This window comes from Oncorhynchus nerka, linkage group LG22 (genome assembly GCF_034236695.1).
Source record: "Oncorhynchus nerka isolate Pitt River linkage group LG22, Oner_Uvic_2.0, whole genome shotgun sequence".
Classification (NCBI taxonomy): Eukaryota; Metazoa; Chordata; class Actinopteri; order Salmoniformes; family Salmonidae; genus Oncorhynchus; species Oncorhynchus nerka.
In genome coordinates this window covers 18,727,919-18,754,669 of record NC_088417.1, presented here as the reverse complement: position 1 = coordinate 18,754,669, position 26,751 = coordinate 18,727,919, and the positions used below count along the sequence as shown (strand labels likewise).

Genomic DNA, 26,751 nt, shown 5'->3' with positions numbered 1-26,751 from the left:
TTGCGTCTCAGAACACAGGAACGCAGGCGTAGCTCTTGCGACTAATGTAGCTCTGGCGCCACCAATCGTGCAATTTGTGCCATTGCTCCCCACCCCCTATAAAACACCACTGTTCATTCCCAATGTCACTCAGACCTAGTATAAAAGCCACAAAAACAGTGATCATTTCAAATACTTTATTTCAAATATTTGAATAATTTCCAGAACTCAGATGGACAAACATACCGAAAACGAAATCATTGTTATTAATAAAATAAAATAAACTTCACATAGGAAAGAAAATACTAATCCAGCTGTCAAAATGATTGAAATATCTCTTCTCCAAAAGCAGTAATAACATGATTAATATTGAATTAGTTGCACACAGTGTATAATATTTTCACAAAAACAGGCTGTGTTAATTTTGACATCCATTACTATGTTACAATGTTAAATATGACTTTATCAATTCCTACAGTGACGGAGCTACTAGCCTTTGATACAAAAACAGTTTTAATTGACATATTCATTGTTAAACATATTTGGATAAAGCAAGTCATCAGTGCATTTGAAATCCACAGCATTATACAAATATACACTACCAGGATATAATAGGAGAAATCCTTATGGCACAGAAGAATTAGAAAGACAGGCCACTGCTCTCACTGACATGGTTTCAGAGGATTGTCATCATCAGTCTCCATGGCAACCCTGTCAGACAGTGTTGTTGGGGCCTCTCCAGTGGAGTGGGTCTTGCAGTATTGGTTCTGTGACTGTGCTTGATGACCCTTTTCTTTGGCCAAGGCTGAGAGATCAGATTTCACAGGTGCATTCTGGTATAACACATGACTGCAGCAGCGCTTGTCCAGGATGTTATGGTAGAGCTAAAAGAGAAATCACGATTTTAATGGAATGACGTGCACTGAGGTTTGTTGTATTGTTTGAGCCTCACCTTCTCCTCCATGTCGGCCAGTTGGTCGTCCATGAAGGCCACCAGCTTGGAGAAGTGAGGACGGTCCCGAGGCTCCAAGGCCCAGCACTTACACATGATCGAATACCTGCAGGAGGAAGGGAGGGGGGTGTGAAACCTCTTTTACAGTTCCTATATTTGATAATAATTAAATGTGCATGATGTAATGTTATAGATGTAGGTGCAGAGCGGTTCTGGATACGTACACAGATTCACTGGCGTAGTACGGCTGCTCCATCTTAAAACCTCTCTCTATCATCACATAGAAGTTGTTGTCCACCTTTATCCCCGGGTAGGGGGTCACACCTGAGAGAGAGAGAGCGCAAATCACTTAATACAGTGCCTTCAGAAAGTATTCATACCCCTTGACTTATTCCACATGATGTTGTTTTACAGCCTGAATGCAAAATTAATTAAATCATCTAAAGATTCTCACCCATCTACACACAATACCAATGATAAGGTGAAAACATGTTTAGACATTTTTGCAAACATATTGAAAATGAAATACAGAAATATCTAATTTACAGAAATATTCACACCCCTGAGTCAATACATTGTAGAAGCATCTTTGGCAGCGATTACAGCGATTAACATGATGCAGCCACCACCATGCTTGAAAGTATGAAGAGGGGTACTCAGTGATGTGATGGATTTGCCCCAAACATAACACTTTGTATTCAGGACATAAAGTTAATTTCTTTGCAGTTTTACTTTAGTGTCTTATTGAAAACAGAATTCATGTTTCAGAATATTTGTAATCTGTACAGGCTTCCTTCTTTTCACTCTGTCATTTAGGTGTCACGCTGGTATAAAGGATTTTGGAGACAGGCGCAGGAATATACAATAGGGGTTTTTAATACACCCAAAACAAACACGTATACAAAAACACTGGGCTGTACCGAAACAAACGACACGATACCCGTAACACACAGTATATATAGCACACAGCATAACAGCTGCACCAACGCATAGGTACTCACACCACCAACACATAGGTACTCACACCACCAACGCATAGGTACTCACACCACCAACGCATAGGTACTCACACCACCAACGCATAGGTACTCACACCACCAACGCATAGGTACTCACACCACCAACGCATAGGTACTCGCTGCACCAACACATAGGTACTCGCTGCACCAACACATAGGTACTCACACCACCAACGCATAGGTACGCACACCACCAACGCATAGGTACTCGCTGCACCAACACATAGGTACTCACACCACCAACGCATAGGTACTCACACCAGCAACGCATAGGTACTCACACCACCAACGCATAGGTACTCACACCACCAACGCATAGGTACTCACACCATAGCCCTGACGTCATGTATACAGCAGCTGCTGAAAAATGAGCTCCTGTATATATTGAGATTTAAATGTTTTTTTAGAGTGAAGTACATCGAAAAAATCAAGAGAAAACTGCAAGACTCAATAGAAGACAAAACAAAGAACAAACCAAAAAGACAGGCTTTTGAAGAAGTAACTATTTTTCATAAAATTGTACAGTTATCTTAGCTAGCTGAATTGCTAGCTGAATTGTTTACTTGTTGCTAAGCAGTTGCTAGGGACTCTCCTGGAAGAAGCTAGCTAGTTTACAAAGAATAACAACAAAAAATATCTAGTTAACAGAAGAAAGGAAGACAAAATAAGGACAGAAGAAAAAGGAAAAGAAAAAGGACAACAAAGTGAAACCTCTAAAGAAACAAGAGACCATAATACAAGAAACAGCACTATAAAGAGATAGAACAACAACAACGCAGCCACTGCCAGCTAGCCTACTTCAGCAGTACTGTATCATTTGAATTATTTTAGTCAATAAGATTCCTGCTACGTAAGCTTAACTTTCTGAACATTCGAGACGTGTAGTCCACTTGTCATTCCAATCTCCTTTGCATTAGCGTAGCCTCTTCTGTAGCCTGTCAACTATGTGTCTGTCTATCCCTGTTCTCTCCTCTCTGCACAGACCATACAAACGCTCCACACCACGTGGCCGCGGCCATTCTAATCTGGTGGTCCCAGCGCGCACGACCCACGTGGAGTTCCAGGTCTCCGGTAGCCTCTGGAACTGCCGATCTGCGGCCAACAAGGCAGAGTTCATCTCAGCCTATGCCTCCCTCCAGTCCCTCGACTTCTTGGCACTGACGGAAACATGGATCACCACAGATAACACTGCTACTCCTACTGCTCTCTCTTCGTCCGCCCACGTGTTCTCGCACACCCCGAGAGCTTCTGGTCAGCGGGGTGGTGGCACCGGGATCCTCATCTCTCCCAAGTGGTCATTCTCTCTTTCTCCCCTTACCCATCTGTCTATCACCTCCTTTGAATTCCATGCTGTCACAGTTACCAGCCCTTTCAAGCTTAACATCCTTATCATTTATCGCCCTCCAGGTTCCCTCGGAGAGTTCACCAATGAGCTTGATGCCTTGATAAGCTCCTTTCCTGAGGACGGCTCACCTCTCACAGTTCTGGGCGACTTTAACCTCCCCACGTCTACCTTTGACTCATTCCTCTCTGCCTCCTTCTTTCCACTCCTCTCCTCTTTTGACCTCACCCTCTCACCTTCCCCCTCTACTCACAAGGCAGGCAATACGCTCGACCTCATCTTTACTAGATGCTGTTCTTCCACTAACCTCACTGCAACTCCCCTCCAAGTCTCCGACCACTACCTTGTATCCTTTTCCCTCTTGCTCTCATCCAACACTTCCCACACTGCCCCTACTCGGATGGTATCGCGCCGTCCCAATCTTCGCTCTCTCTCCCCCGCTACTCTCTCCTCTTCCATCCTATCATCTCTTCCCTCTGCTCAAACCTTCTCCAACCTATCTCCTGATTCTGCCTCCTCAACCCTCCTCTCCTCCCTTTCTGCATCCCTTGATTCTCTATGTCCCCTATCCTCCAGGCCGGCTCGGTCCTCCCCTCCTGCTCCGTGGCTCGACGACTCATTGCGAGCTCACAGAACAGGGCTCCGGGCAGCCGAGCGGAAATGGAGGAAAACTCGCCTCCCTGCGGACCTGGCATCCTTTCACTCCCTCCTCTCTACATTTTCCTCTTCTGTCTCTGCTGCTAAAGCCACTTTCTACCACTCTAAAGTCCAAGCATCTGCCTCTAACCCTAGGAAGCTCTTTGCCACCTTCTCCTCCCTCCTGAATCCTCCTCCCCCCTCCTCCCTCTCTGCAGATGACTTCGTCAACCATTTTGAAAAGAAGGTCGACGACATCCGATCCTCGTTTGCTAAGTCAAACGACACCGCTGATCAACTCATCAACTCATCAACTCGCTCATCAACTCATCCCTGACCGCTGGCTACGTCCCTTCTGTCTTCAAGAGAGCGAGAGTTGCACCCCTTCTGAAAAAACCTACACTCGATCCCTCCGATGTCAACAACTACAGACCAGTATCCCTTCTTTCTTTTCTCTCCAAAACTCTTGAACGTGCCGTCCTTGGCCAGCTCTCCCGCTATCTCTCTCAGAATGACCTTCTTGATCCAAATCAGTCAGGTTTCAAGACTAGTCATTCAACTGAGACTGCTCTTCTCTGTATCACGGAGGCCCTCCGCACTGCTAAAGCTAACTCTCTCTCCTCTGCTCTCATCCTTCTAGACCTATCGGCTGCCTTCGATACTGTGAACCATCAGATCCTCCTCTCCACCCTCTCCGAGTTGGGCATCTCCGGCGCGGCCCACGCTTGGATTGCGTCCTACTTGACAGGTCGCTCCTACCAGGTGGCGTGGCGAGAATCTGTCTCCTCACCACGCGCTCTCACCACTGGCGTCCCCCAGGGCTCTGTTCTAGGCCCTCTCCTATTCTCGCTATACACCAAGTCACTTGGCTCTGTCATAACCTCACATGGTCTCTCCTATCATTGCTATGCAGACGACACACAATTAATCTTCTCCTTTCCCCCTTCTGATGACCAGGTGGCAAATCGCATCTCTGCATGTCTGGCAAACATATCAGTGTGGATGACGGATCACCACCTCAAGCTGAACCTCGGCAAGACGGAGCTGCTCTTCCTCCCGGGGAAGGACTGCCCGTTCCATGATCTCGCCATCACGGTTGACAACTCCATTGTGTCCTCCTCCCAGAGCGCTAAGAACCTTGGCGTGATCCTGGACAACACCCTGTCGTTCTCAACTAACATCAATAGGTACTCACACCACCAACGCATAGGTACTCACACCACCAACGCATAGGTACTCACACCACCAACGCATAGGTACTCACACCACCAACGCATAGGTACTCACACCACCAACGCATAGGTACTCACACCACCAACGCATAGGTACTCACACCACCAACGCATAGGTACTCACACCACCAACGCATAGGTACTCACACCACCAACGCATAGGTACTCACACCACCAACGCATAGGTACTCGCTGCACCAACACATAGGTACTCACACCACCAACGCATAGGTACTCACACCACCAACGCATAGGTACTCACACCACCAACGGACATGGGAACAATAACCGACAAAGACAGAGGGAACAGAGGGCACAAAAATAACATACTAATCAGGGGAAATGGGAACCAGGTGTGTGTGATCAGACAAGACAGTCTGGGGTTGATGATAATGAATCCCGTTCAGTGAAGCCTAGAAAACCGGTGACGTAGACCTCCGGGAACTGGTGAACAGAATGAGCATCAGCACCGGAGGGGGGGGGGGGGGGGGGGGGATCCATGACATTAGGTTAGTATTGTGGAGTAACTACAACGTTGTAGATCCATCCTCAGTTTTCTCCTATCACAGCCATTAAACTCTGTAACTGTTTTAAAGTCACCATTGGCCTCATGGTGAAATCCTTGACCGGTTTTCTTTCTCTACGGATCTCCCCGGGACTGATGCTCATCAGTACCTCATTCTGCTCACCATTTCCGCAGGTCTACATCACCGCTTTTCTAGGCTTCACTTCACATGATCATCAACCCCGGACTGTCTTTACAAGGACGCCTGTATCTTTGTAATGACTGCGTGTATTTATACACCATCCAAAGTGTCATTAATACATTTACTATGCTCAAATGGACATTCAATGTCTGCTTTATCTTGGCCAGGTCGCAGTTGCAAATGAGAACTTGTTCTCAACTAGCCTACCTGGTTAAATAAAGGTGAAATAAAAATATATAAAAAAATATTTTTACCCATCTACCAATAGATGCCCTTCTTTGTCAACTGTTGAAAAATCTCAATGTAATCCGTTTTAAAAAGTCACGGGGAGTGAATTCTTTCTGAAGGCACTGTATCAGGGAAAACATCAAGTTTTATTTGTCACATGTGCAAGTACAGTGACATGTTTAACATGCAAGCCCTTCCCAACAGTGACATGTTTAACATGCAAGCCCTTCCCAACAGTGACATGTTTAACATGCAAGCCCTTCCCAACAGTGACATGTTTAACATGCAAGCCCTTCCCAACAGTGACATGTTTAACATGTTTCCCAACAGTGACATGACATGCAAGCCCTTCCCAACAGTGCATGTTTAACCCCTTCCCAACAGTGACATGTTTAACATGCAAGCCCTTCCAAGCCCTTCAACAGTGACATGTTTAACATGCAAGCCCTTCCCAACAGTGACATGTTTAACATGCAAGCCCTTCCCAACAGTGACATGTTTAACATGCAAGCCCTTCCCAACAGTGACATGTTTAACATGCAAGCCCTTCCCAACAGTGACATGTTTAACATGCAAGCCCTTCCCAACAGTGACATGTTTAACATGCAAGCCCTTCCCAACAGTGACATGTTTAACATGCAAGCCCTTCCCAACAGTGACATTTTAACATGCAAGCCCTTCCCAACAGTGACATGTTTAACATGCAAGCCCTTCCCAACAGTGACATGTTTAACATGCAAGCCCTTCCCAACAGTGACATGTTTAACATGCAAGCCCTTCCCAACAGTGACATGTTTAACATGCAAGCCCTTCCCAACAGTGACATGTTTAACATGCAAGCCCTTCCCAACAGTGACATGTTTAACATGCAAGCCCTTCCCAACAGTGACATGTTTAACATGCAAGCCCTTCCCAACAGTGACATGTTTAACATGCAAGCCCTTCCCAACAGTGACAAGCCCTTCCCAACAGTGACATGTTTAACATGCAAGCCCTTCCCAACAGTGACATGTTTAACATGCAAGCCCTTCCCAACAGTGACATGTTTAACATGCAAGCCCTTCCCAACAGTGACATGTTTAACATGCAAGCCCTTCCCAACAGTGACATGTTTAACATGCAAGCCTTCCCAACAGTGACATGTTTAACATGCAAGCCCTTCCCAACAGTGACATGTTTAACATGCAAGCCCTTCCCAACAGTGACATGTTTAACATGCAAGCCCTTCCAGTGACAACAGTGACATGTTTAACATGCAAGCCCTTGACATGTTTAACATGCAAGCCCTTCCCAACAGTGACATGTTTAACATGCAAGCCCTTCCCAACAGTGACATGTTTAACATGCAAGCCCTTCCCAACAGTGACATGTTTAACATGCAAGCCCTTCCCAACAGTGACATGTTTAACATGCAAGCCCTTCCCAACAGTGACATGTTTAACATGCAAGCCCTTCCCAACAGTGACATGTTTAACCCAACAGTGACATGTTTAACATGCAAGCCCTTCCCAACAGTGACATGTTTAACATGCAAGCCCTTCCCAACAGTGACATGTTTAAATGCAAGCCCTTCCCAACAGTGACATGTTTAACATGCAAAGAAAACAGTGACATGTTTAACATGCAAGCTGTTTAACATGCAAGCCCTTCCCAACAGTGACATGTTTAACATGCAAGCCCTTCCCAACAGTGACATGTTTAACATGCAAGCCCTTCCCAACAGTGTTTAACATGTGACATGTTTAACATGCAAGCCCTTCCCAACAGTGACATGTTTAACATGCACTTCCCAACAGTGACATGTTTAACATGCAAGCCCTGTGACATGTTTAACATGCAAGCCCTTCAACAGTGACATGTTTAACATGCAAGCCCTTCCCAACAGTGACATGTTTAACATGCAAGCCCTTCCCAACAGTGACATGTTTAACATGCAAGCCCTTCCCAACAGTGACATGTTTAACATGCAAGCCCTTCCCAACAGTGACATGTTTAACATGCAAGCCCTTAACATGACATGTTTAACATGCAAGCCCTTCCCAACAGTGACATGTTTAACATGCAAGCCCTTCCCAACAGTGACATGTTTAACATGCAAGCCCTTCCCAACAGTGACATGTTTAACATGCAAGCCCTTCCCAACAGTGACATGTTTAACATGCAAGCCCTTCCCAACAGTGACATGTTTAACATGCAAGCCCTTCCCAACAGTGACATGTTTAACATGCAAGCCCTTCCCAACAGTGACATGTTTAACATGCAAGCCCTTCCCAACAGTGACATGTTTAACATCCCAACAGTGACATGTTTAACATCCCAACAGTGACATGTTTAACATCCCAACAGTGACATGTTTAACATCCCAACAGTGACATGTTTAACATCCCAACAGTGACATGTTTAACATCCCAACAGTGACATGTTTAACATCCCAACAGTGACATGTTTAACATCCCAACAGTGACATGTTTAACATCCCAACAGTGACATGTTTAACATCCCAACAGTGACATGTTTAACATCCCAACAGTGACATGTTTAACATCCCAACAGTGACCCCATCCCAACAGTGACATCAAAATCCACAGTGCAGTAATTAAATACATATCAAAAATAGAAACAAGAAAACAAGAAAGAGAAAAACCAGGAGAATGTAAGCTACAGGGTCAGTGCCAGTACCAAATTCACACATTGTGTGTGCATAGTTTGTACCCACTGGGACAGATGTCAATCTATAGTCTATTCCACGTGGTTTCCACGTCATTTCATTTAGTTTAAATGACGTGGAAACAACATTGATTCAACCAGTGTGTCCAGTGGATATTCTTATTTTTTTTTGTGAACAAAAGTATGCTTTTTGAACCCTTCCCCACCCCCACCCCCATCCCCATCCCCACCCCCACCCCCATCCCCATCCCCACCCCCATCCCCATCCCCACCCCCACCCCCATCCCCATCCCCACCCCCATCCCCACCCCCACCCCCATCCCCATCCCCATCCCCACCCCCATCCCCATCCCCACCCCCATCCCCATCCCCATCCCCACCCCCACCCCCATCCCCACCCCCCACCCCCATCCCCACCCCCACCCCCATCCCCATCCCCACCCCCATCCCCACCCCCATCCCCATCCCCACCCCCATCCCCACCCCCATCCCCATCCCCATCCCCATCCCCACCCCCATCCCCATCCCCATCCCCACCCCCATCCCCATCCCCATCCCCACATCCCCATCCCCATCCCCACCCCCATCCCCATCCCCATCCCCATCCCCATCCCCACCCCCATCCCCACCCCCATCCCCATCCCCACCCCCATCCCCACCCCCATCCCCATCCCCATCCCCACTCCCATCCCCACCCCCATCCCCACTCCACCCCCATCCCCATCCCCACCCCCACCCCACCCCACCCCCATCCCACACATACACTGACACCCTACAATACAACCAAAAGTAAGAGTAGGTATGTTTATGTGTCTACCCAGAGAGAAGACCTCCCACAGCAGGATACCATAGGCCCAGACATCGCTCTGCATGGTGTACATCCCCTGGAAGATACTCTCTGGAGCCATCCACTTCACTGGCAGACGCACCTGAAACACAACACACACACACACATCAGTCACACACACTGACACTGGATTCCGAGAACACAGATGTCACTGACACAATAGAGAATTTGTTGAATACAGACAAACACTCCGTTTCCACTATATAGCACAGCCACAAAGTCAAAACTGGCTATTGTAAAAAAAGCAGTATTATTTCATTAGCTTTTTAGTCTTACTTGAAGGTTAGAGTTAGGCACAAGGTTAGCAATGCAGTTAAATTCAGGTTTAAAATCACATTTTAAGAAGATAAATAGCAGAAATAGGAAGGGTTTATGTGGTAACAAGCAGTGCTTGACTGAAATAGGTGCTGGTACTCATTGAGGGTGCCGGTACTGTTAATATTTAGGTGCAGGAGCTTTTGATACTACAATACGTTTGAGCTAATATTCTATAAGAGGAACAGGAGCTCAAGCAGTTGAAAATTGAAGGTGACGGTATTCAGCTCCGGTGAACTCCTGCCCAAGTCAAGCACTGCTAACTAGTGACGACCGAAACACTCCCTCCTGTGTATAGTCCTTACATTTCCTCTCACTACGTAGTTGGAGTCATTGTCGATGTCCCGGGCCAGTCCAAAGTCCCCGATCTTTACTAGTCCACCCTGAGTCACCAACACGTTCCTGGCAGCAAGGTCCCGATGGATACACTGGAGACAGATACACACATCCAGGACACAGAGAGGGTGTGACGATGTCGGGTACAGGCCAGGGAGTATTAAGATTTATTGCAGTGAGCGTAGCTCTGTATAATTCAGGGGGGACATGGTGAAGTGAATATGGTGCCATGTGTAGTGTGTAGTTTGCAGTGGGTAGTATTGTTGCTCCACATACGTGTTTGGAGGACAGGAAGTCCATGCCCTTGGCCACCTGATAGGAGAAGCTGAGCAGGTCGTCGTAGGTCAGCGCCTCCTCCTCCTCCTCCTCCTCCTCCTCCTCCTGCAGCTCATTTAACTCCTCATACATCCCTGGACCTGAGGATCAACAGTGATCAACAGGGATCAGCTGGGATCAACAGTGATCAACAGGGATCAGCTGGGATCAACAGTGATCAACAGGGATCAACAGGGATTAGCTGGGATCAACAGGGATTAGCTGGGATCAACAGGGATCAGCTGGGATCAACAGTTATCAACAGGGATTAGCTGGGATCAACAGGGATCAACTGGGATCAACAGGCATCAGCTGAGATCAACAGGGATTGACAGAATCCACTGGACAGCAGTGGGGAGAACCTACAGATATTTTAAGTAAGTAAGCAAGCCTATTTCTTAATTTGTGTGTGTGTGTCTACCCCACACTGACCATCAGAGGTGTTCATGGGAGAAGAGTTGAGGCTGATCAGGGCGATGTTCTCTTGCCCTCTAGTGGTGGTGGGGGACATGGGGATGTATATGCTGTCCACTGGCCTCTGGAACTCACTAAGAAGAACACAGACCAACATTAGCACATTAACCCTCCCAATCATACCCCTACTTCACCATGAGAGTAGCCTACAATCCCGTTTCTGAATTAATCTAAACCTTGACACCCCTACATTAACCCCAACCTGGAGCTCCTCTTGGGCAGGTTGTGGTAAAGTCTACTGAAGCGGTCCCTGGTGAAGGCGTCGGTCAGAGACTTGTGGTAGAGCTCTCTGTTGTTCTTCAGGTAGTTCAGCAGGTCCCCGTTACGGCAGTACTGAAATATCAGGTACGTGGGCCCTGTCAGAGTCACACAGTGTCAGAGTCACACAGTGTCAGAGTCACACACAGTCACAGAGCCACACACAGTCACAGAGCCACACACAGTCACAGAGCCACACACAGTCACAGAGCCACACAGAGTCACACACAGTCACAGAGCCACACACAGTCACAGAGCCACACAGAGTCACACACAGTCACAGAGCCACACACAGTCACAGAGTCACACACAGTCACAGAGTCACACACAGTCACAGAGTCACAGAGCCACACAGAGTCACAGAGCCACACAGAGTCACAGTGCCACACACAGTCACAGAGCCACACACAGTCACAGAGCCACACAGAGTCACACACAGTCACAGAGCCACACACAGTCACAGAGTCACACACAATCACAGAGCCACAAACAGTCACAGTTCACACACAGTCACAGAGCCACACAGAGTCACAGAGCCACACACAGTCACAGAGTCACACACAGTCACAGAGCCACACACAGTCACAGTCACACACAGTCACAGAGTCACACAGAGTCACAGAGCCACACACAGTCACAGAGCCACACAGAGTCACACACAGTCACAGCGCCACACACAGTCACAGAGTCACACACAGTCACAGAGCCACACACAGTCACAGAGTCACACACAGTTACAGTGCCACACAGAGTCACAGAGCCACACACAGTCACAGAGTCACACACAGTCACAGAGCTACACACAGTCACAGAGCCACACAGAGTCACACACAGTCACAGAGCCACACAGAGCCACACACAGTCACAGAGCCACACAGAGTCACAGAGCCACACACAGTCACAGAGTCATACACAATCACAGAGTCACACACAATCACAGAGTCACACACAGTCACATAGCCACACAGAGTCACAGAGTCACACACAGTCACAGAGCCACACATAGTCACACACAATCACAGAGTCACACACAGTCACAGAGCCACACAGAGTCACAGAGCCACACACAGTCACAGAGTCACACACAGTCACAGAGCCACACACAGTCACAGAGCCACACACAGTCACAGAGCCACACAGAGTCACACACAGTCACAGAGCCACACACAGTCACAGAGTCACACACAGTCACAGAGTCACACACAGTCACAGAGCCACACACAGTCACAGATCCACACACATTCACAGATCCACACACAGTCACAGAGTCACACACAGTCACAGAGCCACACACAGTCACAGATCCACACACAGTCACAGAGCCACACACATTCACAGATCCACACACAGTCACAGAGCCACACACAGTCACAGAGCCACACACAGTCACAGATCCACACACAGTCACAGATCCACACACAGTCACAGAGCCACACACAGTCACAGAGCCACACACAGTCACAGTCACACACACAGTCACAGAGCCACACAGTCACAGAGCCACACACCATCACACACAATCACAGAGCCACACAGTCACAGAGTCACACACACAGTCACAGAGTCACACACAGTCACAGATCCACACACAGTCACAGAGCCACACAGTCACAGATCTACACACACACACAGTCACAGATCCACACACAGTCACAGATCCACACACAGTCACAGATCCACACACAGTCACAGATCCACACAGTCACAGATCCACACACAGTCACAGAGTCACACACAGTCACACAGCCAATCACGGAGCCTGTGATTGGCTGTCGTACCTGAGCCAGTGCATGCCCCCAGCAGGTTGACGATGTTGGCATGCTGTCCGATGTGAGTCAGCATCTTCAGCTCTGACATCAGAGCCTCCTTCTCTACTGTCTCATGCTTCTCTGCATGGGCAAACGTTACCACTCAACAATGACCTGAGAGACTTCACTGGTGCAGGGTACAATAGTATGACAAAAGTCTCTTCAGCAAACACCAACACTTAGCCAGCAGGGTAAAACATCACACAGGTAAAACCCTGTACCTTTCAGCATCTTGACAGCCACCTGCAGGGAGACTCCCGGCTTGCTGATGCCGTAGGCTGTAGCCTGAAACACCATGCCAAAGGCCCCAGAGCCCAGCTCCTTCCCTGGGGAGAAAGACCACAACAGCACAGGGTTGGTGGGAATACTATTGGTGAGGCTGGCTGTACTGGAGACTAGAGATTCCCAAGTAGATGGGTCAGGCTAAGTCATTCCACTGGTACATCTCCCCAGTCTTACCCAGCTCCAGGTTCTCTCTGGGGAACTCCCATTTCTGGTCATACTGGAAGTCTTTGAAGTTGATGTAGATGTAGTCGTTGTCATTAGGCCCAACCATCTGGATCATCTGCAGCTGACTCTGGTACTGGGGTTTCTACACAGGAAATATCAGGAAGGTGTGTGACAAAGAGGGTGCATGTGTGTGTGTGTGTGTGTGTGTGTGTCTGTGCATGAGTGTGTGTGTGTATGTGTGTGTGTGTATGTGCATGTGCGTGCATGTGTGTGTGTGTGTGTGTGTGTGTGTGTGTGTGTGTGTGTGTGTGTGTGTGTGTGTGTATGTGTATGTGTGTGTGTGCGTGCGTGAGTGTGTGTGTGTGTGTGTGTGTGTGTGTGTGTGTGTGTGTGTGTGTGTGTGTGTGTGTGTGTGTGTGTGTGTGTGTGTGTGAGTACCTTCTTCCTGATGAAGTAGAGCAGCGCCAGGCTGACCAGCATCAAAGCCAGGAACAGGACCAGACTGGACACTTTCAGGAGGAGTTGAGAGGAGGCTGGTGGAACAGATTTAACTAATAGAAAGGGGAGGAAGGGAAGCGTTACTAAGATACACAACAGTACATTTTGGTAGACAGAAGGTGCTCTTTGGCAAAAGGGGTGAATTGGTCATCAAAAAGAAAGGTGGACCAAGGCTCTCTTCATATAATGAATTAAAATGCCTTTATTTGTATGGCATGTTCAATAGAAACAATGTTTTAAAAATCATACAAATAAATGCATTTTAATGAATTATATGAAGAGTGCCTTGGTCTACCTTTCGTTTAGATATAACTAATGTCTGACTATAGCGATGCCAATACTGTGACCAATTCTGTTGCACACTGGGACAACCGTTATAAACGTATTTAAAGTTGTCAATTATTTTCTGAGGACACATTTTTCCTGACCGACCACTTACATTGTATGTTGAACAGTGTCTCACTGCAGTGAGACTGTGAGTGGACAGAGTTTGTGATGCAGCACTTGACAAAGTCCCCCACCTCCGTACTGTCCCGGGTACTGAGGATCCTCTTATGACAGAACTGGTCTGAGTCAGAGAGCTTCGGGGGTGGGGCAGGGATCTCCTTCCAGGCTGCAGACTCTGACTGACAGCTGGCAAAGAGCACAGGTTAACACACACATGTTAACACACACAGGTTAACACACACAGGTTAACATACACATGTTGACAGACACAGGTTAACATACACAGGTTGACAGACACAGGTTAACATACACAGGTTGACAGACACAGGTTAACATACACAGGTTGACAGACACAGGTTAACAGACACATGTTAACAGACACAGGTTAACACACACAGGTTAAAGATGGATTGCCAAGTAGGGGGAAACAGCGCCCCCGTCCGCTCCAAGGCCGTATTCCGAAGCAGAGGTGGGGAGCATTGAGCATCAGGGTAAAAACATGTGATTGCATCAGCAGGCAGTTAAGTAGGGTTGCAGGAACAGTCACGTATGCTCTTTTACACAACAGTGTTGTTTAATAGCAAGGATAAACTGATATCATGATATGCCCTGCTGCTATCATATCATTTGATATCGTTATCATATCAAATGATCGATATTGGTGCCTACCACTACAGAGCTGAATCCTAACATTAGAAACTGACCTAGATCTAATACCTGTCATTGGTCAAAGAGCAGGAGCTCCAGGTGAGGTTGAAGGGGAGGGGGGTGTTGGTCTCACAGGTGATATTGTCTCCATTCTGTAAGAGACTGGGGGTGGACGTACCTGAGAGACAGAGGACAAGGACAGGTGTCTTACTGAGGAGTCATGCACACAATCGCACATCTTATCTATCTTGGCAATCGGCTGTCACTCACCTGCCACACACAGAGAGAGGGTCTTTGTGAGGTTCAGCTCCCCAGCCTCCAGGTGTAACTGATACTCTCCTGGCTCTGTGTTACACAACTCCAGAGTCCTGGGGAGAAAGGGAGAGATGATGAAACCAGAGGGAATCATATCCACATCAAACCTCATCAAACTACTGTACATAAACATAACTAACTACATCTGACGTTCTCTACCTGCTCTTCCAGAGCCGTGTGGGCTCAGGGCACTGGGTCTGCCTGCTGTCCGGGCCCAGCCAATGGCAGCGTAGGAGAGGGTGTGAGGAGACCAGGGCCCGCAGACAGAACCCTGGCTTCTCCTGGGCTGAGATGGTACTGCTCTCATTCAGCTGGTCGATGGAAATGAAGCCATTCTCTGAGGACACACAACACAGGGAATCACATGTAGATCACGTTTTGGGCAAAAACATGCAGGCAGGTGGTGATAAAGAGAGAATCACAACAAGAATGTGTCTGAGAGATTAGTAAAGACCAAGTACAGATAGACATTTAAAAGGGAATGTTTGACTGAAAACAAAGGTAACGAGGAGGATTCAGTGTTGTAGCCTATAAACTGACCCAGGACCTGGACATGGGTGGATTTGACCTTGTTCTTGTTGCCTCGGCATGTATAGATTCCACTGTGGTTCACTGTCACCGACTCAATGAACAGGTAGGTCATATATATTTCTTTATATGTGAGTTGATATATGGAGACCTGGAGGAAAATATGGTATGCTGCATTACATCTGCATGAATACAATGAGGAAGTCGTGATGGGGAAGGTGGAAGGGGTTTCAGCAGAGAGAAGAGAAGGCTGATAAAACGTGAAAAAAAGATTGTCCGATTGATAAATCTTACTTGGTTGTCAGGCAGCCACTGTGCGGTGCTGTTCTCTTTCTGCCGACAGCTGAGCAGCAAGGGCTGCCCAGGACTCACAGTGATCTCTGGAGCCTCATCATCCTCATCACTGGCACGGTCCAGATCTGAGGCACACACAGAAAAACACATATGGTCAAGCTCACGCTATAGTGTACTGTAAATGTAATATTGTAATTTGATGACTTTTGTTCAACGGTTAACTTACCGTAATCATATAGTTGAGAACACGCCTCTCCCTGAGAATTGCTAGCACAGCACATAACTGTTGTCCTGTAGTAATTTTTACTTTTCTCTTTGTTGTTAGCCCTCTCTTTGATCGTAGAGGGAATGTCTGTCCCATCATTACCTTTTCTGTTGGAACGGAGGAGAAATTAAACGATGGTACGGCTGCTGTTGATGGCTGAGATTGAAATCATGTATAGCCATTGCTTTATAAAACTTTAAAGCAATACCCTGAAAATAATTATTTGGGATTCTATACATTTTGATTGAAATCTGGTGAGACCGTACCCAGTCTTGTCAAGGTTGTTGAACCATTTGATCTTGGGCTTAGGGTTTCCCTCTGAAGAACACTGATAGTCTGGTAAGAAGCCTCTTTTCCCAGGGATAAATTTCAGCTGTGGTTTTGTGGGAAGTCCTAGATAGGTGGATTGAGCCATAGCTATGAATTTTGCATCAAACATAATTTCAATGTGGTTCAGAATCAATATGGTGCTATAGATTAAACTCTGATACAAGACATGAATATGGTGTAGATCAGAATATGATTTCAAATGATTGTGTGTTTAGGAACATAACTTTTGATAATAATTTTGTAGCAATGGAAAGGATGCTGTGAATATGGTTTTGGGTAGTCTGAGGAGGTTTGAGGTCCAAAAGAGCTAGAGTATTGGGTCATGTGGCTGTCACTCACTTAGCAGAGGTACGACCAGTAGAGAGAGGGTCAGAGAGGAGTTGATCCCGCCTCTCTCACAGCTGAATGCGTACTCTCCAGAATCACTCACATGTGTCTGTAGTATGGTCAAGGAATAGCCCCTTCTGTTGGCAGGGCAAACAACTACAGATGAAGACAGCAGGGAGGCAATAGTACACCCCTATGGATGCAATAACAATACAATAACACAGTGGCTTTGAGGCACCAGGTAAAACAACAAACACACACACCTTTTTGGGTCAGCTCCACGGCTCCAGCTGCAGACAGGGTCTCCTGGGAGGCTCTGCATGGTGATCAGGAGCCTCTGTCCAGCAGGGACCTCTAGTCTGGTAGGACCAGAACCATTCAGATGGGTTTCAGACAGAGTACACAACCGTCCCTGGAACACAGAACAACATGTCACCATGTCAGGGAGAGAGAGAGTCTGAGAGGAAGACCAGCTCTAAAATGATGTGGCTTTTGAAGGTAAATAGAGATCACTATTCAGAATATTCATTAAGTAATTCCGTCACAAAGGTCAGATAATCACCAAACTTTGTACCAGAAGCCCTACCAGAATGTCATTTGTACATTTAGTTGAATTTCTATTGAAATAGCAGTTCTGCTTTTTCTCTTTGACTTGGTCACATTTAAAGGATTGTATCTATAAGCATGTGTTCTGAACACGTGTTACACTGTGTATTACAGGAACAGAGTCTTCAGAAAGTATTCACACCCCTTGACTTTTTCCACATTTTGTTGTGTTACAGTCTGAATTTGACATGGATTCAACTGTGATTTTGGCTCACTGGCCTACACACAATACACCATAATGTCAAAGTGGAATTAGGTTATCATTTTTTAAAACAAATTGATTAAAAATGAAAAATGAAATCCCTTGAGTCAATAAGTATTCAACCCCTTTATTACGGCAAGCCTAAATAAGTTCAGGAGTAAAACATTGCTTAATTTCACCATGAATGGTGACTTTAAAACAGTTACAGAGTTTAATGTCTGTGACAGAAGAAAACTGAGGATGGATCAACAACATTGTAGTCACTCCTTTGGTCCTCCCGAGTTGCGCAGTGGTCTAAGGCACTGCATCTCAGTGCAATATGCGTCACTACAGTCCCTGGTTCAATTCCAGAATGTATCACATCAGGCCGTGATTGGGAGTCCCATAGGGCAGCGCACAATTGGCCCAGCGTCGTCAGGGTTTGGCCAGGATAGGCCGTCATTGTAAATGTCCTTCACCTATCAGCAGGACAACAACCTAAAACACAAGGCCAAATATACACTGGAGTTTCTTACCAAGACGACACTGAATGTTCCAAAATGTGGAATAAGTCAAGGGGTATGATTACTTTCTGAAGGAACTGAATTTGTGCTATATCACCACTACTACCTATGAGTTTCTACCTTCCTCTCTTATACATTTGTATTATTTTGACCTTGTTGAGGTCAGTCTTCTTTTCAGAGTTATGTTATTAAGGCAGCAGAATTTCGTTTTTATTATTTTGACCTTGTTGAGGTCAGTCTTCTTTTCAGAGTTATGTTATTAAGGCAGCAGAATTTCATTTGTATTATTTTGACCTTGTTGAGGTCAGTCTTCTTTTCAGAGTTATGTTATTAAGGCAGCAGAATTTCGTTTTTATTATTTTGACCTTGTTGAGGTCAGTCTTCTTTTCAGAGTTATGTTATTAAGGCAGCAGAATTTCGTTTTTATTATTTTGACCTTGTTGAGGTCAGTCTTCTTTTCAGAGTTATGTTATTAAGGCAGCAGAATTTCGTTTTTATTATTTTGACCTTGTTGAGGTCAGTCTTCTTTTCAGAGTTATGTTATTAAGGCAGCAGAATTTCGTTTTTATTATTTTGACCTTGTTGAGGTCAGTCTTCTTTTCAGAGTTATGTTATTAAGGCAGCAGAATTTCATTATTTTGACCTTGTTGAGGTCAGTCTTCTTTTCAGAGTTATGTTATTAAGGCAGCAGAATTTCGTTTTTATTATCCTCTAAAAAATTCACAAGATTCTTCAAGAACACAATTCAACAGACCTACAAAATGATCAGAGCAATTCTGCATCCTTCTGCAATGCAATGTGAAATGGCATTATGCTACACAGCCTATAGGCCTGCCATCAGAAAAATACAGAACATAAATAAAGGTTTACTGTTTGTGAGGTTGATCTCAAAAGGACACTGTAAATGTACAGTGTCTCAAAATACTGTAATTATAATACATTTACATTTACATTTAAGTCATTTAGCAGACGCTCTTATCCAGAGCGACTTACATATTGGTGCTTTCACCTTAAATACTGTAATTATAATACAGCGGTGTTACAGTAATGATTACAGTAATAATACAGTAATAAATCTGTATACAGTAATAATACTGTAATATCATATTACAGCATCCCTGCTGTATTGCAAAATTCCAGTATTAAGCTGGCAACTTTAGTGCCAGTACAATGCTGTACATTTCAAGGGGAAAGTTTACAGTGTGGGAATTCCGGAAGCACATTCCCTCATTTCTTTCAAAAAATGTTGATATTATCTCAACATTTTGAGATACGTTAGGAAACATTTTGAGATACTATCAATGACCCCAAAAATATATAGATCATACATATATGTTGTTTCTTCATTTATGGCATTGTGTGGCAAATTCCATCTGTCCACGTTGCAGAGATCAGCACAGCTGGGCCGCCGGAAAACGTGTGGTGATCTGGCATTTGCCCCAGCGCTTTTGATTTGGTTTAATACAAAATATGGATGCAAAAGCATTGAAAGGAGGGACAAAGTACTGCTGTTTAGACTGATTTTGCCTCATGATTTGTCAACTCGTGCACAATTAATCTGTGCTTCAATCTGGTCAACTGTAGCCTACTGATAACAACCACAGCTGCAGGAAGCCTAGAGAAGCCTATGCCCTCTAAACCCATCTGGGCCAGGGGAAACGAAACGCTAATGTCATGTATTTACAGCCTTAGCTATGTCTTCATAGCCTAAAATAGGCCACATTTAATATCTTTATTTTTCATAAAAGTGTTTTGTTAAAAAGAGCATTTATCTATAGGTACATCAAGAGGCACATGCACATCATCCTGGAGCAAAGAGTTGTTTAAAGAGGTCTCCATGGAGACGGAGATGGACACATTCTCTAGGCATTGTTTCAGAGACCTTGCCATCACGTATCCTGAAAATGTGAAAAAGTCCATCCCCAGAGACTCTGAAGGAAGACTTCATCCTAAAAATGAACAAGAAAAGAAAGGAGACCTGTTCTACACAGATTATCCTTGGCACACTGCTCCAACAATTAACTTCAAATGTCATAAAACAGAAAAATTAGGCAACTGTACATTGATTCCACCCCCAAATGTAACATTAATATTTATAATATTGGCACTGTGAAGGTTCAAGGTTCGGAGGCCAGTCTGGATCAATGTGTCCATTACTTCGACCAAATAAGAAGGAGCTACATGAGCTAAGGCAGGAATTTCTCAGCTACTACCATCCACTCTACAAACAGTCCCATAAAAAACACAGGACCAAACCAACAGCTGAATCAGAACCCACCCTCCCACCCATCCACCAACCAACCAAACCAACCAATGCACCAACCCAGCTGACCCCCTCCATCCCCATCGCACAGCCTGTAATTACACACATCCCTCCTGCCATCCTCCATAGACCTGACGAGAAACCAGACATTATACTAGTGATAGACACCAATGTAATGTTTATATCAGAGAACAAACTTATACCAAATAAAAAAAGTGGAAAACTTATACTGCCCCACAACAGAGGGAGCTATGGAGCTCTTGACTGTGGCCCAGCTTGGCTCCCCGAGCCATATCATCATTCCCCTTGGGATCAATGACCTGCGAGCCTAACAAGAGAGGGTGGCCACATCACTAAGGGGAGTGATGGAGAGGGCCTCCACCATCTTCCCTGTTGCAAAGATTGTAATATCTAACCTGCTCCAGAGGAGAGATTTTCATCCTGCCACCATCCAGAGGGTAAATGCCAGCCTCTCTCAGGACTGTGTGCTATGGCCCATCATACACCTGGCCCACCATCCCACCCTCAGCCTGGACTGTCTTTACGACAATGTAGACCTGTACAAAGAGACAGTCCCCACCTTCGTTAAAGGATGTTGCTCCGGGTGGCCAGTCCACCTCACCTGACAGACCAGTCATCAACTCCCTGAGACAAATCAGACGCTCCTTTAGAACTACGTCTGGTGGTGCCTCACAGAGACTGGAGAACAGCCAGCAACACTGCCCCCCACACCACTCTCCACCACTTCTCTACCAGGAACTGCATGCAGATACACTGAACTATGCCATACTGCCTTCCACACCTACCTCTTCAATTTCCCCTAGATGTGTCCATAAACCAGAATACACATTTATTTGTTGCTGGGATTTACCACCCCCCTGTTGCCATGGCGGATGCTATTAGCGCTATATCTGAGTGTTTAACACCTTTTTTGTCCTCGCAGTTGGTCATTTTAAGGGTTTTGAATCTGGATTGGCTTCCCTCTGCCTCAGATCAATTTAAAACTATATGCATAGATTTGAATCTGACTCAATTGATCTCAAAACCCACACAGCTAAATGTGAAAGCCCTATTTATTTCTCTGGCAGATAAAGATGCCTCTTTTAAACTATTTCGAGTCAAAGATAGATCTAACCCTTGGTTTTCTTTGGAGCTATCTGAGCTCATTCAGATGAGAAATCAGGCCTGGGCCAAAGTAAGAAAAACTGACTCTGTAGCGGACTGGCAATCTTTCAGACAATTGAGATAATTGAGATACAGATGTACTATCTCCATTTATTTCCCTCACCAACTTTAAACATCAGCTATCTTGAGCAGCTAACCGATCGCTGCAGCTGTACATAGTCCATCTGTAAATAGCACACCCAATCTACCTACCTCATCCCCATACTGTTTTTATTATTTTTATTATTTACTTTTCTGCTCTTTTGCACACTAGTATCTCTACTTGCACATCATCATCTGCTCATTTATTACTGCAGTGTTAATCTGCTAAATTGTAACTGTTCGCTCCCATTGGCCTATTTATTGCCTACCTCCTCATGCCTTTTGCACACACTGTCTATAGACTTTCTTTTTTCTACTGTGTCATTGACTTGTTTATTGTGTTATTGGCTTGTTTATTGTTTACTCCATGTGTAACTCTGTGTTGTTGTCTGTGTCACACTGTTTGCTTTATCTTGGCCAGGTCGCAGTTGTAAATGAGAACTTGTTTTCAACTAGCCTACCTGGTTAAATAAAGGTGAAATAAAAAAAAAAAAACAATAAAAATTAAGAAAGCTAGATCAAGCTCATTTTAAAACTCTATCTCTGACTCTGCTGGTGATCCTTATACATTTTGGAAAACTGAAAATGCACTGAAGCGTAGAAATTGCTCTTCTTCCCTGCATAAGCAAGTTCTGTTTGACTCTGGCATCATAACTGAGAAGAATGGGATAAGTGATGCTTTTAATTATAATTTGACCTCTGCAAGCTTTTTATTTGAGGGAGATGGTAGTTTAAATAACCCTGGTCAGTCAATCGACTGCTCTTCCCTCCGCCAGCCTCTAGCTGACACGACGGTTAACCCCTCAACTTCTAGTGAATCTTTGTTTTCATATTAACAATTTACTATCTGTGATGTGCTTGATGCCTTGCTTAAGATTGATGTAAAACAAAAAAATCCACTGGGGCTGATATGCTTGATCCAGTTTTGCTGCAGCTCTCTGCCCCCCTGATTGCTGAATCATTAACCCATATTTTTACCTAATGATTAAATCTGGTACTATCCGCAAGGTTTGGAAGGCAGCCCATGTACTCCCCCTTCACAAAGGTGGTGACCCTTGTGACCTAAATAATGACTGCCCTATTTCTAAACTTTCTTGCCTAACTAAAATATTATAATCGTTGACAAATTCTCAGCTAAGATCTTTCTTATCTTTGAAATGTATTCTAAATGTACATCAGTAAGGTTTTAGACCAGGTCATAGCACGATCTCTGCTGCATCCCTAGTTATAAATGATGTGGTTAACTGTATGGATAAAAGGCAACATTGTGCTGCCCCCTTCATTGAGCTATCAAAGGCTTTCCTCAATTAGCCTAGACCAGACTGCATATAACTGGTTTAAAAATGACTTGACAGATAGAACTCAACGTGTTCCTACTGATGGTATTAAATCGGGTTTCCTGGATATTACGAAAGGTGTTCTGCAGGGGTTGATTCTAGGTCCTGTACTTCTTACTGTTTACTACAAATACTTAGGTGTCTGGTTAGACTGTAAACTATCCTTCCAGACCCATATCAAACATCTCCAATCCAAAGTTAAATCTAGAATTGGCTTCCTATTTCGCAACAAAGCATCCTTCACTCATGCTGCCAAACATACCCTTGTAAAACTGACCATCCTACCAATCCTCGACTTTGGCGATGTCATTTACAAAATAGCCTCCAATACCCTACTCAACAAATTGGATGCAGTCTATCACAGTGCAATCCGTTTTGTCACCAAAGCCCCATATACTACCCACCATTGCGACCTGTACGCTCTCGTTGGCTGGCCCTCGCTTCATACTCGTCGCCAAACCCACTGGCTCCATGTCATCTACAAGACCCTGCTAGGTAAAGTCCCCCCTTATCTCAGCTCGCTGGTCACCATAGCATCTCCCACCTGTAGCACACAATCCAGCAGGTATATCTCTCTAGTCACCCCCAAAACCAATTCTTTCTTTGGCCGCCTCTCCTTCCAGTTCTCTGCTGCCAATGACTGGAACGAACTACAAAAATCTCTGAAACTGGAAACACTTATCTCCCTCACTAGCTTTAAGCACCAACTGTCAGAGCAGCTCACAGATTACTGCACCTGTACATAGCCCACCTATAATTTAGCCCAAACAACTACCTCTTTCCCAACTGTATTTAATTAATTAATTTATTTTGCTCCTTTGCACCCCATTATTTTTATTTCTACTTTGCACATTCTTCCATTGCAAAACTACCATTCCAGTGTTTTACTTGCTATATTTATTTATATTTACTTTGCCACCATGGCCTTTTTTGCCTTTACCTCCCTTCTCACCTCATTTGCTCACATTGTATATAGACTTGTTTATACTGTATTATTGACTGTATGTTTGTTTTACTCCATGTGTAACTCTGTGTCGTTGTATCTGTCGAACTGCTTTGCTTTATCTTGGCCAGGTCGCAATTGTAAATGAGAACTTGTTCTCAACTTGCCTACCTGGTTAAATAAAGGTGAAATAAAGAAATAAATAAACATTAACAATGTTGACTGGTTTGAAAATAATTGTCACCTGCACTACTTGTATGCTGATGATACTGTTGCGTATGCTATCTGTCTTCATTGAACCACAAAAAAAACTATATTGACCTGAATTTAGTATTGAATGCATATAGAGACTACTGAGTTAGGTAAATCCGTTATTCTGCACCTTATTTGTGGAACAATCTTAAATGTGATGTTTTGTTGCCTCTGGGGAAATTCAGAAGGCTGATTGAGGACCTTATTAACGATGATACACTGAGCTTGTTTTTTATGACCACGTTTTTCTTTCTGTTTGCATTTTGTATTTATATTTTAAAATGTGTATTTGATGTAATTACTGGAATTCATGGTTACTAATAATAATGAATGGCTGTAATGGGCTTCCATTATTAAATGATTATTAAACAGGAACCGAACGGAGGACACAGGTCTTTCTTTACTGTCCGTGACATACACTGAGTGTACAAAACATTAGGAACATCATCCGAATATTGAGTTGCACCCCGTTTTATCCTCAGAACAGCCTCATTTCGTCAGGCTACGAACTCTACGAGGTGTCGAAAGTGTTCCACAGGGATGCTGGCTCATGTTGACTCCAATGCGCCATTCTTGATACACACAGGAAACTGTTGAGCATGAAAAACTCAGCAGCTTTGCAGTACTTGACACTTAAACCGGTGCACCTGGCACCTACTACCAGACCCCGTTCAAAAGCACTTCAATATTTTGCCTTGCCCATTCACCCTCTGGATGGCACTCATTCACAACCCATATTTTAATCATTTTCTCAAGGATTAAAAATCCTTATTTAACCCACCTCCTCCCCTTCATCTATACCGATTGAAGTGGATTTAACAAGTTACATCAATAAGGGGTCATAGCTTTCACCTGGATTCACCTGTTCAGTTTGTAATGGAAAGAGCAGGTGTACCTAATGTTTTGTACACTCAGTGTATATTCCCGCAACAGTCACCGGCTGCAGCTCGCCCACTCTCCTTTCTCGTCCCTGGCTAAACTCCTTGAACAACTGTTTGAAAACCTGGATGAGGCCAAAACCTGATGTGCCATAGGTTTAGAGTGGGTGACCGGTCAGTTTGGTCAATTATAATCCCACGGATGCACAGTTTAGCCACCTACCTCCAGGCTGGTGATACAGTGCGCTCGAGGTGAGTCTCCCTGAGGCTGCGACGCGTTTCCATCACAACGGGCGAACAGCAACAGGAGCGCAGCTGGAGAGAGAACAAGATCAGCGAAACGCAAGAGTTTATAACAGCTAATCAACACGAAGAATCATCAACTTGTTGTAATGTTTTTCTTTCAGATAAAGACAAAAAATACAGCTTTTGATGCATTAAAAAAATACAAAATAATGCGCAGCAGGTGGGTGATAGGTCTCTTGGGGAAATTGGGACTATGGGAAAGTATCAAATTCAGCATATAGTGTTGTGCAACATAGAATATAAAACTTATTTTGAGAATATATAGGCTGGGATTGTTATTTTAGGGTTATCGAATAAAACAGTCGTTGGACATAAGACAAAAAAATTTAAATAACGCGATTAGAGACAATAATATTCAATTGATTATTTTTGGAATTAAAAACGTTGTTGATTATTTTAATAACTCACCGATGAGAACTCTGCTATTTCCCTTCACTGGCATTGGTGTTCAACGTGTGTCTCTTTTTTTTCACAATGAGAAGCTCTCGAGAGTGATGCCCCAAGAAGGTATCTTTTATGTGTGACGTTTGATCTGCGGTTCTTTTTCAGAGACTTATTTGGTACTTGAAGGTCCATGACGTTATCACAGTAACTTTGAATGTCAGGCCACGAAAATTGCGATGGTTGACTTTGAACAAATATATACACTACATGACCAAAGGTATGTGGACACATCTCATTCCAAAATCCTGGGCATTAACATGGAGTTGGTCCCCTATAACAGCCTCCACTCTTCTGGGAAGGCTTTCTACTAGATGTTCAAACATTTCTGCATGGAGTTGCTTCCATTCAGCCATAAAAGCATTAGTGAGGTTGGGCACTGATGTTGGGTGATTAGGCCTGGCTCACTGTTGCAACTTGGTAGTGAGTGTTGCAACCGAGGACAGACAATTTTTACACGCTTAAGTGCTTCAGCACTCTGCAGTCCTGTTCTGTGAGCGTGTGTGGCCTACCACTTCAGGGCTGAGCCATTGCTGC

General features: G+C 44.8%; 1 protein-coding gene across 2 annotated transcripts; it reads right to left on the bottom strand.

Moving 5' to 3' along the window:
• Nucleotides 1-162: 162 nt before the first annotated feature.
• flt3 (fms related receptor tyrosine kinase 3) lies at nucleotides 163-26,290 on the bottom strand. 2 transcript variants are annotated; one of them, XM_029626374.2, is made up of 25 exons: nucleotides 26,182-26,290; nucleotides 25,691-25,782; nucleotides 20,411-20,477; nucleotides 17,481-17,629; nucleotides 17,230-17,354; nucleotides 16,827-16,953; nucleotides 16,522-16,667; nucleotides 16,296-16,420; nucleotides 16,014-16,152; nucleotides 15,633-15,810; nucleotides 15,429-15,526; nucleotides 15,228-15,336; nucleotides 14,503-14,696; nucleotides 14,004-14,116; nucleotides 13,575-13,707; nucleotides 13,337-13,441; nucleotides 13,086-13,196; nucleotides 11,252-11,405; nucleotides 11,008-11,123; nucleotides 10,537-10,676; nucleotides 10,230-10,352; nucleotides 9,580-9,691; nucleotides 1,156-1,255; nucleotides 932-1,037; nucleotides 163-863 (listed from the first exon to the last, which is right to left on the bottom strand). In XM_029626374.2, exons 2-25 carry the CDS (start codon nucleotides 25,750-25,752, stop codon nucleotides 642-644), a joined length of 3,054 nt encoding a protein of 1,017 aa, XP_029482234.1. In that variant the 5' UTR covers nucleotides 25,753-25,782; nucleotides 26,182-26,290; the 3' UTR covers nucleotides 163-641. The 2 variants fall into 2 exon arrangements, with proteins under 2 accessions (XP_029482234.1, XP_029482236.1); XM_029626376.2 differs by lacking the exon at nucleotides 20,411-20,477.
• Nucleotides 26,291-26,751: the final 461 nt, after the last annotated feature.

Coding starts and splice junctions, on each gene's coding strand:
- flt3 (XM_029626374.2), bottom strand. CDS start 25,752: ATGGAAACGCGTCGCAGCCTCAGGGAGACTCACCTCGAGCGCACTGTA. Junction 14,697..15,227: donor TGCTCTTTGACCAATGACAG/GTATTAGATCTA, acceptor GCTCTTTGCCAG/CTGTCAGTCAGAGTCTGCAG. Junction 1,038..1,155: donor TACTACGCCAGTGAATCTGT/GTACGTATCCAG, acceptor TTCCTCCTGCAG/GTATTCGATCATGTGTAAGT.